The sequence below is a fragment of the Zalophus californianus genome, chromosome 7 (assembly GCF_009762305.2).
Source record: "Zalophus californianus isolate mZalCal1 chromosome 7, mZalCal1.pri.v2, whole genome shotgun sequence".
NCBI lineage: Eukaryota > Metazoa > Chordata > Mammalia > Carnivora > Otariidae > Zalophus > Zalophus californianus.
Genome location: NC_045601.1, coordinates 139,165,650 through 139,183,126, shown reverse-complemented (window position 1 = coordinate 139,183,126; position 17,477 = coordinate 139,165,650). Strand labels below are relative to the sequence as shown.

The window sequence follows — 17,477 nt, the reverse complement described above, 5'->3', positions numbered from 1 at the left end:
CCACATCACGTCCACCTCCCCTGCTTCCCACCACGGTGCCAGCAAGATCTCTTCTCTGTTCCTTCTGTGGTTTCCGACTTGAGGGTGCCATCACATTCAACTATCACTTCTGTGCAAAAAAATATCACCTCCCTATCTCTTAGGTCCTGGGCTCTGATAACTGCTTACCTGACGGCTTCACCTGGGAAGCACGGGAATAACAGGGTTCATTAAACTCAGTGACTCTGGTCGGACTGCCTAGGTTAAAGACCCCACTCCACCATTTATGAACTGAACAGCCTTAGAGAACTTCCTCTGGAAAACAGACGCTTCATCTGTATAAGCAGAATAAAACCGTAACCTACAACTCAGTGACAGACTGCCAGAATTAAGCTGGGTGATATACCCAACTGAAGTAAAGCATTTCGGACAGCGCCCAGCACACAGAAGGGGCTCGATAAGGATCAAATAGAATCATCATTTTATCAGAGTATTTAGCTGGGACTTCAAATAACAAACGGCCTGTTCAAAACCAAAACACGTCTTCCCTCCAAGTGAGTTCCCTGTCGGGCATTCCCCGCTGCATTCAAGCCAGGGGTCTCAGAGTCATACTTGACAATGTCAAAACTATAAAGAATTCTTCCTCCTTAAGTCGACTCCTTCCTTCCAAATCCAAGCGCCTCCACGTGAAACGAGGCCGACAATTCCTCAACTACTACAGCTCTTGCCTGCCATGGGACCTGAGCTATATTCTTCCGTGCGCCCAACCATCCTTCGCACCTGCTGCGGGAATTAATCCTGAGAGACCAAGGGGGCAAACACAGCTAGAAAAGGAGTATTTCTTTGAAATGACCTTGAATGGTAGTATAACAATAAAAAAAAAAAAAATACTGCACAGGTAAAAGAAAGGACAGATTTAAAAATAACAATAATAATAAATGGTACTGGAATAATGCAGCTGTGCCTGCATCATTAGGAAAAAAGATCTGAAACATGTACAGATGCTGTACAAAGAAATTACACATTCCTGGAGGGTCAAAGAAGACCTAAATACCTTATTCATGAACTGGAAGACACAAAATGTAGAAAGATGCCAATTCTCCCCTCAAAGTCATCAAGATATTTGCTCTAATCACAACCAGAATCACAACGGTATTCTCCTTGTTGAACTCGGAACCTGATATTAAATTTATATGGAAGGACAAAGGACCAAGAAAAGCCAAGACACTCTTGATATTAACAAATATTTTGACTTAATATGAATCTGTATTAATCACTGACTGTGTAAAATCGTGCCAGAACAAAGAAAGAGGTCAATGGAACCACAGAAAGAGCCCAGGGACAGACCCAAACATCCAGGGACACTCAGCATGACAGAGTGGGTAATATACAGACAAAAGGAAAAAGAATGGATTTTTAAGAAACAAGAAATGATACTGAAAAAATTCAGTGATTACATGGAAATAAAATAAAAGTGGACCTCCTTCCGGGTACCACATCACAAAAACTAACTCCAGATGGATTATAAACTTAAATGTAAGAAGTAAAAACCATGAGACATTTAGAAGACAATACTGGAGAGTATCTTAACTTCAAGATAAAGAAACACATCTTAAATAATAAGAGCACAGACCCAAAAGAAAAAGATAAATTTTTAACCCAGAATTTCTCTTCATCATAAGATACCATTAAAGAAAGTGAAAAGATAAGCCGCAACTGATGTTTGCAACCTGTATAACATGGAAAGATTAGTAGACAGAATACATATAATAGAATCCCACAAATAATAAAAAGACAACTCAACAGGAAAAAATATTTAAAAAGCTGTTTCACAAAAATGATAAATCCAAATGGCCAATAAACATACAAAAAGATGCTCAACATCATTAGGAATCATGGAAATGCAAATTAAAACCACAGTGAGATGTCATCTGTACCACAAGATTGGCAAAAATTTAGAAATCTGACTATATGAAGAATTGGCAAGAATGCAGAACAACTACACACATCCCTTACTGCTCAGAGTGAACACTGGTACGCCCCATTCAGGAAAAAGAGGCTGACATTACTAAAGTCTGAACACACACACACCTGTGATCCAATAATTCAACTCCTAGGTACATATCCTAAAATAACTCTTGCGCATGCACACCAAGAAAACACGTTCAAAATATTCACAGCAGCAGTGTTCATAAAAGCAAAACGCTGGGAAAACTCTTATCAGTAGTAAGATGAGTAAACGGTGACAAATTCATTCAGTGAAATGTAAGAATGGCCATTTATTTCACGTCCATCAAAGGATAAATCTAAAATCCTAAGGAGGAAAAGAAGCAAACCTCAGAACACACAGAGCATGAAGTTCAATAAACAAAGTCCAAAACAGGGCAAAACTAAACCACACGTTGTTTAGAGATACTCTTCATAAATGATAAACTTACTAATAAAAGTTAGGGAACGACGCACGAAAATCAAGGTAAAGATGACTTCGTGGGGATATGATTCAAACAGGGACGCATGGTGGTTTCTAAAGTCTTGGCAATGTTATGTTTCTTAGGCTGAGTGGTAGATACAGAAGCATTAAGTTTATTATTATTATGGAAACTGTACAAGTTTCATAAACTTTTGATAGATCTGGTTTGACGTATTTCATGATAAAAGCCATGGGCGCTGAGCTTGAGCACGAAACGAGGAGGAGTCCGGCTGGAAAGGCGAGAAGGAAAACAGGGCAACAGCTAAATGGGGGCCCTGGAAAAGGTTTCAGGTGCCAGCAGAAGGCATCCGTGGGGTCAAGAGAGGTTGGGAACACAGGAAAATGACATAATTTATGAAGCGAGGTTTCTGAGAAGGTGAGTGGGAGAAGGTTTAGGGCACACGTGAAAAAGGACACTTCTTTCACTCGAACCTGAGGAAACATAGTAAGAAGCAAGGACTCATATGCATTTCTCCCACATGAACTGTGATTCCCTTGAAGGGCGGACATTATTAGCATCAAGCACACTGCTAACCGACAGGAAGAGAGAAAAGAGGTAAGGACTGTTTCAAATCAGTCCAAAAAGTGTGGACTGGGTTCCCTGAAAAGAGGACGTGGTTGATACAACACATACTCACATCACCTTTAATTAGCTAACTTCACAGAGAGTCAAATCACCTATCCAAAAAGTCCACAGTAAAGTTTCATTCTTTATCAGATAAAGTCAAAACAGTATAATCTTATAAGTCCAACTCCTACTCTTTTTGATACATACTAAATATTTATATTATTAGGGAATTTTTTAAAAGTGGATTTCCTCAACTTCTTAAGTTCACTTATAAATCTTAAGTTCACTTAGAAAGAAAAGAAAAGGAAAAGAAAAGAAAAAAAGAAAAGAAGAAAAGAAAAAAGAAAAGAAAAGAAAAGAAAAGAAAAGAAAGAAAGAAAGAAAGAAAAAGAAAGAAAGAAGAAAGAAAGAAAAAGAAAAAAAAGAAAAAAGAAAGAAGAAAAGAAAAAAGAAGAGAAAAAAAAAAGAAAAGAAAAAAAGAAAAGAAAGAAAAGAAAGAAGAAGAAAGAAAGAAAAGAAAGAAAGAAAGAAAGAAAGAAAAAAGAAAGAAAGAAAAAGAAAAAAGCAACTTCCACTTACTTAATTGAGTTTCTAAAGTGGTCTTCAGCTGGGGTTTTTTACGGTACAACTATTCAGGAGCCATAAATCAGCGTCTGATGCATTTTCTATTAAAAAAACAAATGTAAAAAGAAACTTCAGTCTCACATTCAATCATTCCAAAGTACCCACGAGCTCACGCTGACATAGACAGAGGCAGTGGGCAGTGAAGTAAACCCATAACTGCATGACAAGCGGTAACTGCTAAATAGCATATGGAAATATGCGTGAGCAATAAATATAAATATTTATAACCTGCACTGTATCTTTTCATTTAAAATATAAAGAAAATAAGTATTTTCTTCCTTTATTTTCAATACTTGAGAATATTTTAAAACTTCCAAAAAGTAAAGTGGAACTGGCCTAATCTTCCTTCTGAATATGCAAATTCGTTGCCCCCTTTTGGACTGTGTCAACATGTTTCAGCATAAATATTATGAGATACTGAATATTCTATAGCTTAGAAGTTATTAAAAATATAATTTGTCTTCCCTGAAAAAGTTAATGATTTACCTCAAAGTGAGCCTTTCATTCCTCTCACCAATTTGATCAAATATTGTTACGTATGTGTTCCCCCCCCCATCTGCAGGGACACATTCCAAGACCCCCAGTGGATGCCTGAAACCAGATAATCCTGAACCCGATAGATGCTATAGTTTTTCCTACACATACAATATCTGTGACAAAGTTTCATTTATAAATTAGGCACAGTAAGAAGATAACAATAACTAATAATAAAATAGAACAATTATAACCACATACTGTAAAAAAAACTTATGTGAACAGGTCTCTCTCTGTACTACGCTCACCGCTCTTCTTGGGATGAGGTGAGACGATAAAATGCCTACGTGAGGAGATGAGGTGAGGAAACACACAGGCCCTGGGACGCAGCAGCAGTAGGCTACTACTTGACCTTGAAAATTACGTCCCAGGGAGGGCCATCTGCTTCTGGGCTCTGGCGGACGGCGGGTAACTGACACCGCAGATAAGGGAGAGGGACGACCATACTGTGATAAACTCACTGGGAATGCAACCAGTAACCCAAACGCATCCAGTTTACAAAAGGAATTTGTAAATGACTGAAGTGTTTACTGCTATTCCAACTACCTTGCCACCCAACGGGACACACTCATTAAACCAGGACTACCACAATGAAGGAAAACCAAAACTGAAAACTGCAGCACCCTGCACATACACTAACGCAGTAAGAGAGGCTAAGGTGCAGTGACATGAGGAACCAGGAGGACACACACGTCTGTGTGCACACTCTCCACGTGGGAAGGGAACCTCAAGTGAGAGCATTATGCCAAACGGATGTGAGCCCATCAAAGCTTCCGGCAAATTGGCAAAAAAATTTTTTCCCAAACATTTGGTGGTAAAAACGATGAAATATTTTTATAGAGACAAGAACAAAAAATTCTTGGATCGATTAAAGGGACAGTGCCTATTACTATTTATCCCTCCTAACGGGCCTCAGTCGTTCCCTCCCTATCCCCCGCCCACACCCCATGGGCTATTTGCCCTCCCAAAAGCCAGAGTGATCGTTCACTTAAGAAATCTGGTCACGTCACTTCCCTGCTCAAACTCAGAAATGATGGCTACTTACACACCTCCCTTAGTTCCCTCCCAATCATTCTCCGCAATGCCACCCGAAGACGTTCCTCCAGTATCAATCTTCTGATGATTTCCAGTGGTATTCGAGGCCTTTCCAGACCCGGCTCCCTCCCCCACTTCAGTACTGATCTCTCCCTACATTCAGCTGTCCCTCCAGCCACACCAGACCACCTGGAACCCCCAAGGCCTGCACTACGCTAGCCGGCTAGAGTACCTTTGTTTCCTGTCCACCTGGCTCACTCCCACTTACCCTTCAGCTGCAGCCTGAGGTCTGAAGCTGCCTCCATGGCAGACTGGGAACAGACCATTCTAGCACTTTACCTTCTGTATTAAAATAATTCCTTTTTCCAACCTGTCTTTATTACTATTTAAGAGATACTGAAGACAACATTTTTATCTGATGCCCTCTGAACGTCCAGGGCCTAAAACACTGATGGGCACAGAATAAACGTTCAAATACCCTGGCACACTAAACAAGGTAAACAAATACTTAGGGATGAGACTTTATCTTCCTCACAGTTGTATGCCCAGCACTTACTACATATGGCACCTGGTACCTGGTAGATATCCATTAAACATGTACTGAGTGAATGCTGAATTTTGAAAGACAAAATTAAACTATGAGCAATGTATTGCACAGATAAGAAAAAGTCATGGATGTCTGATAAAAAAAATGATAAAAAAAAATAAAGACTTGGCATTTATTTAAAATAAACACATAGGGGGGCATCTGGGGGGCTCAGCTGTTAAGCATCTGCCTTCAGCTCAGGTCATGATCCCAGGGTCCTGGGATCGAGCCCCACATCGGGCTCCCTGCTCCGCGGGAAGCCTGCTTCTCCCTCTCCCACTCCCCCTGCTTGTGCTCCCTCTCTCGCTGTGTCTCTCTCTGACAAATAAATAAAATCTCAAAAGAGATACACAGATGGATAGATAGATAGATGGATAGATAGATAGATGGATAGATAGATAGATAAATGGACAGACAGACAGATAGGAGTGCCTGGATAGCTCAGTCAGTTAAGTGGCCAACTCTTGGTTTTGGCTCAGGTCGTGATCTTAGGGTCGTGATACCGAGCCCCACGTCGGGCTCCATGCTCAGCACAGAATCTGCTTGAGATGCTCTCTCCCCCTCTGCCCCTCTCCCTGCACACACGTGTATGTGCTCTCTCTCTCCTCTCTAAAATAAAAATAGTTAAAAAATTAAAATTAAAAAAAAAAAAACACAAAACCTAAAGACAGAACGATCTGTGCCAGATGCCAGCTTTGTGTCCTGGCACATTCTTCTACTCAATCCAGCCACTGCTCAGGGTGAAGACAGTGCTTACCATATATACTACAACAAAAGCCCTCTCAAGGAGAACTCCAGCAATAAATAAGGGAAATCATTCTACTTTGTCTGAAATGCTGTCCATGTTGGAATGTACAGACTTTCAAAATAAAGTGAATACTATGCTTGGTGATCTAACTGCAATCAATAGGAATCCAATGAATATACCAAAATGCCTACAAAATCACACAACTTTTTGACTACCCCTCAGAAGATAAATGTCCCTTCCAATGAACACAAGAGTTTCTTACCAATTATTTCCAAACTCAGTTTTGTGTTGGTACATCTTACTTAATATTGTCAAAACATACTATTTATAAGCATAAATCAGGCAGTAAACCACCATAACACAATGAGGATTTACCATACACCAAGCTCTCTATTCCAGGCACAGGGGATATGGCTGAGGAAAGAGTTCCTGCCCTCAAGGTAGTTTAAGTCTTCAGGAGGAAGTCTGATAAAAACAAACCACAGAAAACAAGGTAATTTCAGGTACTGGTCAATGCTATTAAGATGATACGAGAGAGTAATGGACAAAGAATAATTAGGTCAAAATAGGTCTCACTTAGTAGTTCAAATCTGAGTTGAGACTCCAGTAATAAAAGACCATGCAAAGACCAGAAGAAAGAGCATTTCAAGAGAAAAACAGCAAGTACAAAGGCCATGAAGTAAGAGCGAGCTTGTCGTGTTCTAGGACCAGAGAGACTGGACGCAGGGCAAGTGGGGATAGAAAGGTGGGAGAGGCAGGCAGCAACCAGAGTATTTGGCAAGTTAAGAACTTCACACTGTATTGTAAAAATTACAGGAAGTCACCATTGGGTTTCAAACAGCTAATTTCTACTTCCGAAAGCTCATTCTAGAAGTGCCATGAAGACTAGAGATGGGGAAAAAGTAAAGAGAAGAAAACCAGCTGGAAGCTGACACATTGGTCTAAGGAGGAATATGGGAAAGAGCATGGTGAGCTGCAAGGGGGTCAGAGCGATGGCAAAAGCAAGAAGGCAAATGGGGGCCTATTTTGGAGGCAGAATCCAGAGAATTCCCCGATAGATTAGATAGGAACGGTGCAAGAAGGAGTAAGTAGGAAGCACACGGAAGGAGTCTGGGCCTGAGCCTCGGTTTGTTTATGGTGCTGTTTACTGAAACGAGAAAGGTTTGGAAAGAAACAGATTTGGGGACAAGAGAATCAACAGGGCTTTTGGGGGGGGGGGCGCACGCTTTGTCTGAGATCCCTATCAAACACCCAACTAGAAATACTGATTGGCTACTGGTATAAAATAAACCAAAGCTCAGGGGATTCTTTCAGGCCGGATAAACAAATGGGAGGATCAAAAGCCTACAGAAGACATCTGAATATATGGAAATGGATGAGCTCACCTAACGAGGGATTACAGGGGGAAAAAAATCGGACCGAGAAAGCAGCAGCAGACAGACACTGGGACATTCAAAGATCTAGAAGAGAAGGTGAGATAGGGAAAGGATACTGAAAAAGAGCAGTACATAAAGAGGATAAAAAAATTAGAAAACATGGTGTTACAGAAATCCAGAGAAAAAAGTATTTGAAAAAGGAATAAACAATTAAGTTACATGCTAAAAGTTCAAGAATGATATCTGCATCTCTGTGCCAACCCACAATCACTCACAGGCCCTGTTTTACTAAGTAACACAGAAAGCAAACACTACGCAAGGGGAGAGAGGAGGAACTGCATATGGCTATTTGCCAATAAAGAAGGCAGGCTCTTTATTGTTCTGTCCCCCTACAAACACATTTTCTTGGTTTTAAGATGCCAACACCTATCAGAAACACTATCGACTTAGTAAGAGCTCTTCAAGACGGGGTGGAAAACTGCATCACGTTCTTATCAATTTTAAGGTACATCCCAACCTCAAATATTAACATTAACAAGGTAGGGGTGAATGGCATCTGAAACAGGAATAAGCTAGTTTAGCATGTCTAGCATCTAGAACAATCAAGAAATGCCACAAGACCTGCCTTTCCAGGACCCCATCACCCAAAATTAAATAAACGTTCAAGCATACTACCATTGGTGGATGACTTGGCTATCAGATTAAATATCTGCAAAGAGAAAGTTAACACCTTATGGTCTTGCTTTAATCAGAGCACTCATGTCAGGTTCTCCTGACACTGGAAGAGAAGCAGTTAAGTCAGAGAAGAGCAGTTAAGAAAGAAGCACAAGGCAGAGGGGCTAGAATGAACCAAGCAAGGGAGAGGCAGTCAGAAGACACCCGGCTTGGAGGCCTGAAGAGGATCCCAGAAAGATTTCTACCTTTCTTGGATGCGGCCTCCAGCACAGATAACCCCCGATATGCAGCCGAAAATCATCTGCATGCCAGCCAAATACTGCCAGTGTCACAGCTGGGACACCAGGACTGATCTGGAAGGGAACAAATTTTGGACCATCCAGATGGCATCTGGGCACCAAGACTGGACTCTTTTCAGGCTTCCACTATGACAAGCAGTGCTATAATGCATAGTCCTGTGCATACCTCATTTTGTATTTCTCCAAGATTACCTTTGGAATCAAGTCCAAAAAGGTCAGATTGTCATATGTCATTCCGTTACCCTCTCAAATCCCTCTCTAAAAGGGTGTACCACCCTGCACTTCTGTGAGCAATGCCCGAGACTGCCCGTGGAGTTATCGAATCTCTGCACTTAAGCCAATCTGCTCAGAAACTGGATCCAGGGAAGTTTTAATACGCACGTCTCTTATTATGAATGAGTTGAACATTGTTTCATATATTTAAGGGTTACTTGCAATTTTTTTTAATGTTTTCCATTTGTTCACATCTTTTGCCCGTTTTTCCCCCCTCGGGTCAAACAGTCATTTTTATCTCAAGTTTTAATTACTAATAAACACAAATACACACACACACACACAGGGAATATTAATTCTTTGTCTATGATAGATTACATTTTTTTTCCAGTTTGTCATTTTACATTTTTTATAGACTTTCTTCATATATTTTTATTTCTAGGACATCAAATTCATCAACGTCTTCTCTTACTGCTTCTGGATTTTGAGTCATAATTAGCAAGTTTCCTCTATACCCAGATTACTAGGAGTTTACCAATGTTTTCTCCTAATACACATATGGTTTTACATGTAGATCTTTGATCTGTTAGGAATTGATCCTGATATACACTGATCTCACTCAATTTTTTAAATGCAAAATGAAATAAAATCTTATATTCTCATATCACATTGGAAAATATTAAAAGGTATGATATTATCTAGTGCTAGTAAAGGAATGGAGAAACTGGTAACTTTGCTGATGGCAGTCTACACTCATGAAACACTTTGGAATGCCAATATGGAAACAGCTCTCAAAAATTTAAATGTGCATCAGAATTTCTCTAACACCTACTTGTAGAGCTACTTGTACCACACACATGCATATTTATAGACACACATATAGGCATACACATATAGAGACCAATGACCAATTTTTAAAATCTCAGTGAACGTTACTGACAAAGCAAAAAATCCAGAAAGCCTACATATCCATTATATGGAAAACATTTAAATAAATTATGAGACTACTGCTAAAATACCACTGAGCTGTCTAAAAAGCAAGATAAATCTGTAAATGCTGATTTATAATAATCATTGTTAAATCATCAGGTAAATGAAAGCAAGGTAAAGACAGGAGATCTTGTATTCGTTTTTTACAAAGGGAAATTCCATTCTAAGTAAAGAAAACTTCTGGAAGCATATACATGGGACACTGAGGTGTTTGCCCTTGGGAGTCAGATGAAGGCTGAGCTGTTCATGTGCCCCTTTTATATTCTTTCTTTTTTCTCTCTTCAAACTTGCATGCGCATTACTTTTATAACTGGATAAAGTGTAATCCTGAGAAGGGGCACGTTAATATTTCATTTATATCCATCTGTATTGCTTGAATTTCTTAAAGTATGTATTGCTTTTGACCAAACCTTTTTAATTTTTTTTAAGTTTCCTTTTCCAGAGAGCTTAGAATCAATAGTGTTCTTTCATTTTAAGGTGAGAATATAAAAAGCTATTTCCCTGCTGAGATCCATCATGAAAACAGTGACCTGATATACATTTTCTGAGGGACTTCTTTCCCCACTGCTAAAAGCTTTTGTACTCACTGAACCAAGAAAATGATGGTCATTGGCACACCACCTACTTTGAGTGTGAGGAGAGAAAAACAAACTACCATTTGTTTTAATCAAAATGTATTACTTTCCAAATTATTTCTTTATATACACAAGAAAAATTGCTTTTAAATCTAAAGTAATACAAACCTGATTAGCAATAATGATAATAGCTAGCATTACTGAGTACATATCATGCATCCAGCAATGAGCCAAGCATATCATATTTACTTTTCTCCCCACTTAATCTTCCCAATTTGAGGTAAGTTCGTTTTTACTCTAATTTTAGACAGGGAATCTAAGACTTAGAATGGAAAAGTAACTTGCCTAAAATCACACAGCAAGGGGCGGGGGGCGGGAGGGTGCCCAGGATTAGAAATCCAGACAAACTGACTCCAGAGACTATAAACTTAAGGAAATTAGAATGTCTCATTAGTGGCTCTTTGCCTCCTGATCAAAAATAATATAGACCGTATCTAAAAACAAAATAAAGAAGTATTACATGGCCTTGGGGTTGCCTCATGGTATTGCTAAGACAACTAATAATCAGGCTTCAAAAGGAACTGTTTGGCTATTTCCAAAATTTCCAAGATCTTGAACATGTCAGCTCTTGGCCTTCTATAATCCGTGGGAGACATGCAAATAAAGAGAGAATTAATAATGAGCACAGGATCATTACTCCAAAGTACCGGCTGACTCTGACAGCAACCAATCTTCCCTTCACCCTGCAGGCTTGCACATAATGGCCACATTACAGAAGAGATGGCCATGGTTCATACCAACACTACTCAGAGCACAACATTTATCTTACACAACTGTTCCATTGCAAAGTCACCTAGAGGAGCAGCATACAACAGGGAGAGGAGCCCATTCGGGGGTTTAAGTAAGGCAGTTAAGCAAGGTGATACCAAAAAAAAAAAAAAAAAAAAAAAATCACTAAGAACAAAATGAAGAGGAAAAACGCTGATTGTTTTAAACCTCACAAGCATTTTGAGGGAGTCTCCTTACCAGGAAGACAAGTCCAAACAGTTTAAATGTCCATTGTGCTTAATCATGCCCAGGGAGTTTATTTATGTGATACAAATCATTGGATGCCTACTACAAAGTCAGAGAACACAGTATGCTCTAGTAAGAGAATTTCAAAACACCATTAAGGCACATGTTTAAAAATAATTTCTTAAAACCAATAAAAGGCAAAATAAAAGTTCTGGTCAATGGGTTAATTTTTTCCTTCTGCATCCCTTTCGTTGTTCTCCACAGCGAATGTGTAACGCGCAGAATGGAGGAACCATGTTATCAAAATCTGTTTTACAAAAGCAACTAAAATGATGCATGAGGGGCGCCTGGGCGGCTCAGCCCTTAAGCGTCTGCCTTCGGCTCGGGTCGTGATCCCGGCGTCCTGGGATCGAGCCCCGCGTCGGGCTCCCTCTCCCGCTGTCCCTCCTTCCCTTCCCCCACCCCGAACTCCTGTGCTCTCTCCCTCGGATAAATAAATAAAAGCTTTAAAAACTATGTCCATGAGAAAGTACTCTGCCTTTAGCTAGCTACGGTTGGAGTAGGAGGCTGGGAAGAATAAAATGAGAAGGAAGAGGAGGGGGGAGGAGGGAGGAGAAACAAAGAAAGAGAGCGCTATCTCCAGTGCCCCGTCTGAAACACTCAGGGCAAGAACCGACGCCCCACCGTCGGGTGCTGGTGACTGTTGGGTCTGTTTGAGTGAGGCAGCATATAGGCGCTCCTACGGCAAAGCACTTATTCCCACAGATTTTACTTGTATAATAAGTTTGTTCTTTGAAAACAGTCCTGCTGAGTGCTTCACAGAAATAATATGAAGCCAAGGGTCAGCCTGAACTCTGTTTAGTTTATGAAGGGAAAGAACATTTTTTTTTTTCCTTTAAATGAGAAATAATGGCTGGCAAGGTCTACCGATAACTATTGAAAATTAATTACATAGCTAAGTAGGGCTGGCCATAATCAAACTCCGAGTGCAAGACAGACCTTTTACTTACTATGTGGAAAAGAACACTGCTAATATTCCCCATCCTCATTCCAAATTAAATTGCTCTGTTGATCCTGACACATAATTAGCTCAGAAGTCACTCCATCTGAGGAATCCCTAACAGGATACCTATTTCTACATGTTAAATAGGTTTTTAAACTAGGAGCCAATATACAAACCAAATGGACTCGTAAGGGCACTTCACAATCTGGTCACCACCACTCTCTCCAAAACCCCAGCCTGTCATGCCCATCCTGCATGCTGCCGTTCCTGCCACACAGAGCCTTTAGGCCCTCAGGCCTAATAATGAGTAAAAATTAAGAAGACCAAAATCTAAAAGAAAAAAAAAATGGGCAGAGAATATGAACCTCGGAGTTCACACAAATAAGAAACACATGTGGCTCCTGACGTACAAAAAGATGGTCAATCCCATTCTTAAAATAAGTGAAAATTAAAACTTCACTAAGGGGGAGAAAAAAACAACACAACTGTACCATGTTTCACTTACTAGAGTGTCAAAACCCCAAAAGCTTGTTAACCCACTGTGCTGGTACAGCTGTGAGGAAGTAGGCAACTACAACAGCACCTATGCCCTCCCGAAATGGCAACTGTGTGTCCTCTGACCAAGAAGTCCTACCTCTAAGGATTTAGCCTAGTTACAAACATACTTGCACTGAGCAAGGTCATTCACTGCAGCATTATTTTTTTTTTTAAGATTTTATTTATTTGCGAGAGAGAGAATGAGAGACAGAGAGCATGAGAGGGAGGAGGGTCAGAGGGAGAAGCAGACTCCCCGCTGAGCAGGGAGCCTGCCGTGGGACTCGATCCTGGGACTCCAGGATCATGACCCGAGCCGAAGGCAGTTGCTTAACCAACTGAGCCACCCAGGCGCCCTGCAACATTATTTTCAATAGCACAAGGTGACTGAAGGAAGACGTTTCAGTACGTTCAGAACCAAGATTGAGATAAACATGCCCACAAAAGAAGAAACAGAATGAATAACCTCTAAATCCTAATACAGAGAGGTCACCAGGGCAGCTACCCAAAGAAAAGATCTACAAAACACATACAGTAGGCTACCCCTGGGGCCAAAGGAGGAGATCCAGAATACATCACATTTGCATTTATTTGCATTAAAAGTGTCAGGATGTGTATCAGAAATAAACAGCATGGCTGGAGCTGGGAGGAGGAAGCAGAAACGGATTTTCTTACGGGAGATAAGGTAAAAGGAAGACCTCCTTCCTTGTATAATTTTTTATTTTTGAACCTATTCAAAAATAAAGTCTTTTCAAAACAAAACACAAAAGCAATTGTAAAAACCGTAGCTTGTCTTAAGCTTCCTGCTATCTTCCCATTTCTTTATTCCCTTTGTAAGTCAAACATCTCGAAAGAACGGTCGCTTTGTGCCCACCTTCCGTCACCTCCCATTCACTCTCCCACCACTTCATTTTGGTGAAGCCCCTCAAGCGCTCCCCCTTCCTCTGAAACCACTTTCACCAAGGGAACGGGTGCCCACGCTGGATACAGCAGGTGCGCGACACCACGCAATACCCTTTCCGGTTGGGGTCAACGGCATGACCCTCCTTCCCTCCTCTTAACCCCCGGCCTCTCTACTCTATCCACCCCCCTGCTCTCCACAAAACAGAGCTCCCGAGGACCGAGGCCTTGGTTCTCTTCTCAGCTGTGCTCTAGATGTTCCCAACCATCCCACTGGTCTAGAATACCACCATTATGCTGAGAGACAATACCCAAATTTATACTTGCATATCAGACAACCACTGGAGCTCACTACTCAACTCACCCAGTAACACCTCCACTGGAATGCATCCAAGAAATATTAAACTTGACAAAAATCATTTCTGAAATTTGGGCTCTTGAATTTTCACTCTTGTATTCATTCACTCATCAGGTTCTAGTAAGGACCCACTCTAGAGATTTTAGAAAACTATAGAAATGTTGTTACAGGGGCAATGGAAAAGCCAACACCAACCAGGGCATGGTGAAGCAAGCCTGAGATGAGTAACAACAAGAAACCACTAGCAGCCCAAAGGCTGGAGGGGCCCAGCAGAAGAGGCGGGATTCTAGGAGCCCCGAAGCTGCCATCATTGGCAGGGGCTGGAAGGAGGGCAGGAACTGCCCAACGGGAGCTGGGCTTGCAGAGGGAAGAGCTGCTAGCAGTGGAAGGCACAGGAATGAAACTGCTGTGTCCGGGGACATGACCCAGAGCAAAACAAGAAGGAGGAAAATGTCCTACCTTCTCCCCATATGCCTCTCCTCCAGGCTTCCATCAGCACCTCTCACTGGCCAGTCCTACCCACAAAAACCAAGAGGCGGAGAAGAGTAAGAAAAGCAGTTCCACGCAGCAAAGAGCAGGACAGAGAACGTCAGGGGACCGTGCCTGAGAGCCAGCAAAGACTGTACGTGACCTCTTCCAGTCCTCCCATCCCCCTGACTGGCACACCCACCGAATGCTGAGACCAGGGACCCGGGAGTCCTCTGTAACCGTTCCTTTGCCATCACCATCCCCTGCGGCACATTCAACCGCTCCCAAAGGGTTTCACCTCCACAATAATGTGAATGCGTCTACTTCACTCCACTGCCACCACCCATGTCTGAGCCAAGAGGTCTCCCCCCGACCACTGCAGGTGCCCTGCCTCCCCACAGCCGCGGTGACGTGACGCAGAACCATCAAAGAACCAAATGCCTGGGTGGCTCAGTCGGTGAAGTGTCTGCCTTCGGCTCAGGTCATGATCCCGGGGTCCCGGGACTGAGTCCCGCATCAGGCTCCCTGCTTGGCAGGAGGCCTGCTTCTCCCTCTCTCTCTGCACCTCCCCCCACTTGTGCTCTCTCTCTCAAGTAGAGTCTTTAAAAAAAAAAAAACAAAACACTATCAAGGAACCAAAGGAAAGCTAGAGCTTTTTGTTTTAACAGGCTTGGGTAATCTCTACATACAGATAATTGAAAATTGGGTTAATTAGATACATACTACTGACAGCAAGCTGAAACCCTATTTTGGTAAGGGAAAAAATAAGTCACTATTGATAATTCAGTACTTACAAAAAACAGAGTTGCTAAAAAATGCAATTGTATCTTTTTTGTAAGAACTCAGCAAAATACAATTCCAGTTAATTGTTGAACCTTTCACACTTCAACAGACCAAAAAAAAAAACAGTAACTGCATAAAAAAAAAAAAAACTTTTTATCTTTGGTCTTTTTTAAACATCTCATAAAACCAACTACTCACAGTACAGCGAAGTAAGCAGACAAAAAGCTACTGGAACGCTGGGGGTAAGATGTGTTGTCATTTTTCTCGCCTTTGAGATTGTAATGAACATGGTCACAGCACAAATCAAGTCAGAAGTAGGCCAGAGAAGGCCCCAAGGCTGGCTGGATCATCTCAGGTCATTAAAAATGGCTGACCCCTCACAAGATGAGCAAAAATATAAAGTGTAAATTAAAAATGCAAATTTTCCTTTTTAAAGTACTTTTAAGAAAAACAGGGGCTGCGCGCAGTTTGCAAGTCGCAACTGTTGCAAATCCGCTCTGCAGCTCTGGCTGGGGGCTGGGGCGCTGATGTCATCCAAGGCAGGCTCTCCACTCACACAGGACCACGTGTAGATTCTGAGACAGGAAGGGGAGCATGAATGGGTCATAGGGGCCTTTTTTTTTTTTAAGTTTAATTTTTCCTTTTTTTGCTGTCTAGTCATTCTCATGGGTCTTTGCTTCCGAGTGTCGACACCGTCATCTTCCGCTGCCCGTCTGCCGGGGTCTACCTCCGCCTCATCTTCATCTCTCCCCTCTTCCTCCTCCTCCCTAACGCCCTCCCCTCCTTGGCCTGCCTCCCTGGCAGCCTTCTGCTCCCCACTCTCCTCATTAGCATCCCCACTAGCAGACACGATCTCCCACCGTCCGCCCCCTCCACAACTTCCTTCTTGTCCCTTAAGTCCTTGGTGGTAACTCGGCGCTGGCGTCCACCACCACGTCTGATGTGGTGGGGCACGCCCGGGATCCACGGCAGCCGACTGGAAAGGAAACCAGAGTTTGGGGCTTAGGAGGATAGGGCTGCCCGAGCCTGCGTTGGCAGAGGCAGCACTAGACGTGGTAGATGCAGAGAGCAAAGAGCCAGCCTGGGGACTAAGCCAGGATGGCTTTCCAGACCCAACAGTCCAATCGTAACCTTAAATTCATGTATTCTATGAAAAATTTCCTTCCTAATTCAAATATTTTAAAAGTAATATGCTGAAAAGAGTTCTATTCAGCCAAGGAGCAAATCATAACCATTGCTAGTAAATTTGCAAAACATCTGATTTTCATTCAGAATGATATACAAACCCTCAATTGTGTAGCACAAATCAATAACTTGAGTCATCTGCTAGGAATGACCAATTCACCCCTATGACCAATTCCCAAGACAAATTCTAAGTACAGAAGTATTTCCTTGAAGTGAAGTATAGATTATATGCTGAATATCATCTCTAATACAGAGCTACCCTCTGGATTTTAACCTTTCAAATTAGCAGATCAAAACAATTACCAATTTGGTAATCAAAGAAAAATGCCCATAGGAAACTGCCAAGACAGGAAAGATCCACACCAAAGATAAAGCTACAGACGAGGCCTAGGTTCACTAGACTCCAAAGTGCAAAGAAGAACATCAAAGATCTCTGAATAAAACAATGAAGCTGAATGTACTGAGTCAAGTACTCCAAGGCCAGTGTCCGTTCTGATGTGTCAGGGTCCACACACCACACCACCGTGAGATATTCTGAATACTATCCCTGAAGAGAAACA

General features: G+C 41.7%; 1 protein-coding gene across 1 annotated transcript in view; it reads right to left on the bottom strand.

Annotated features, from left to right (window-relative positions):
- Nucleotides 1-17,477, bottom strand: part of CDKAL1 (CDK5 regulatory subunit associated protein 1 like 1) — a 637,141-nt gene that overhangs the window by 526,121 nt on the left and 93,543 nt on the right. Inside the window, 2 exon segments of the mRNA XM_027603153.1 lie at nucleotides 3,597-3,628; nucleotides 3,630-3,682. Coding sequence (XP_027458954.1) covers nucleotides 3,597-3,628; nucleotides 3,630-3,682 — 85 coding nt within the window.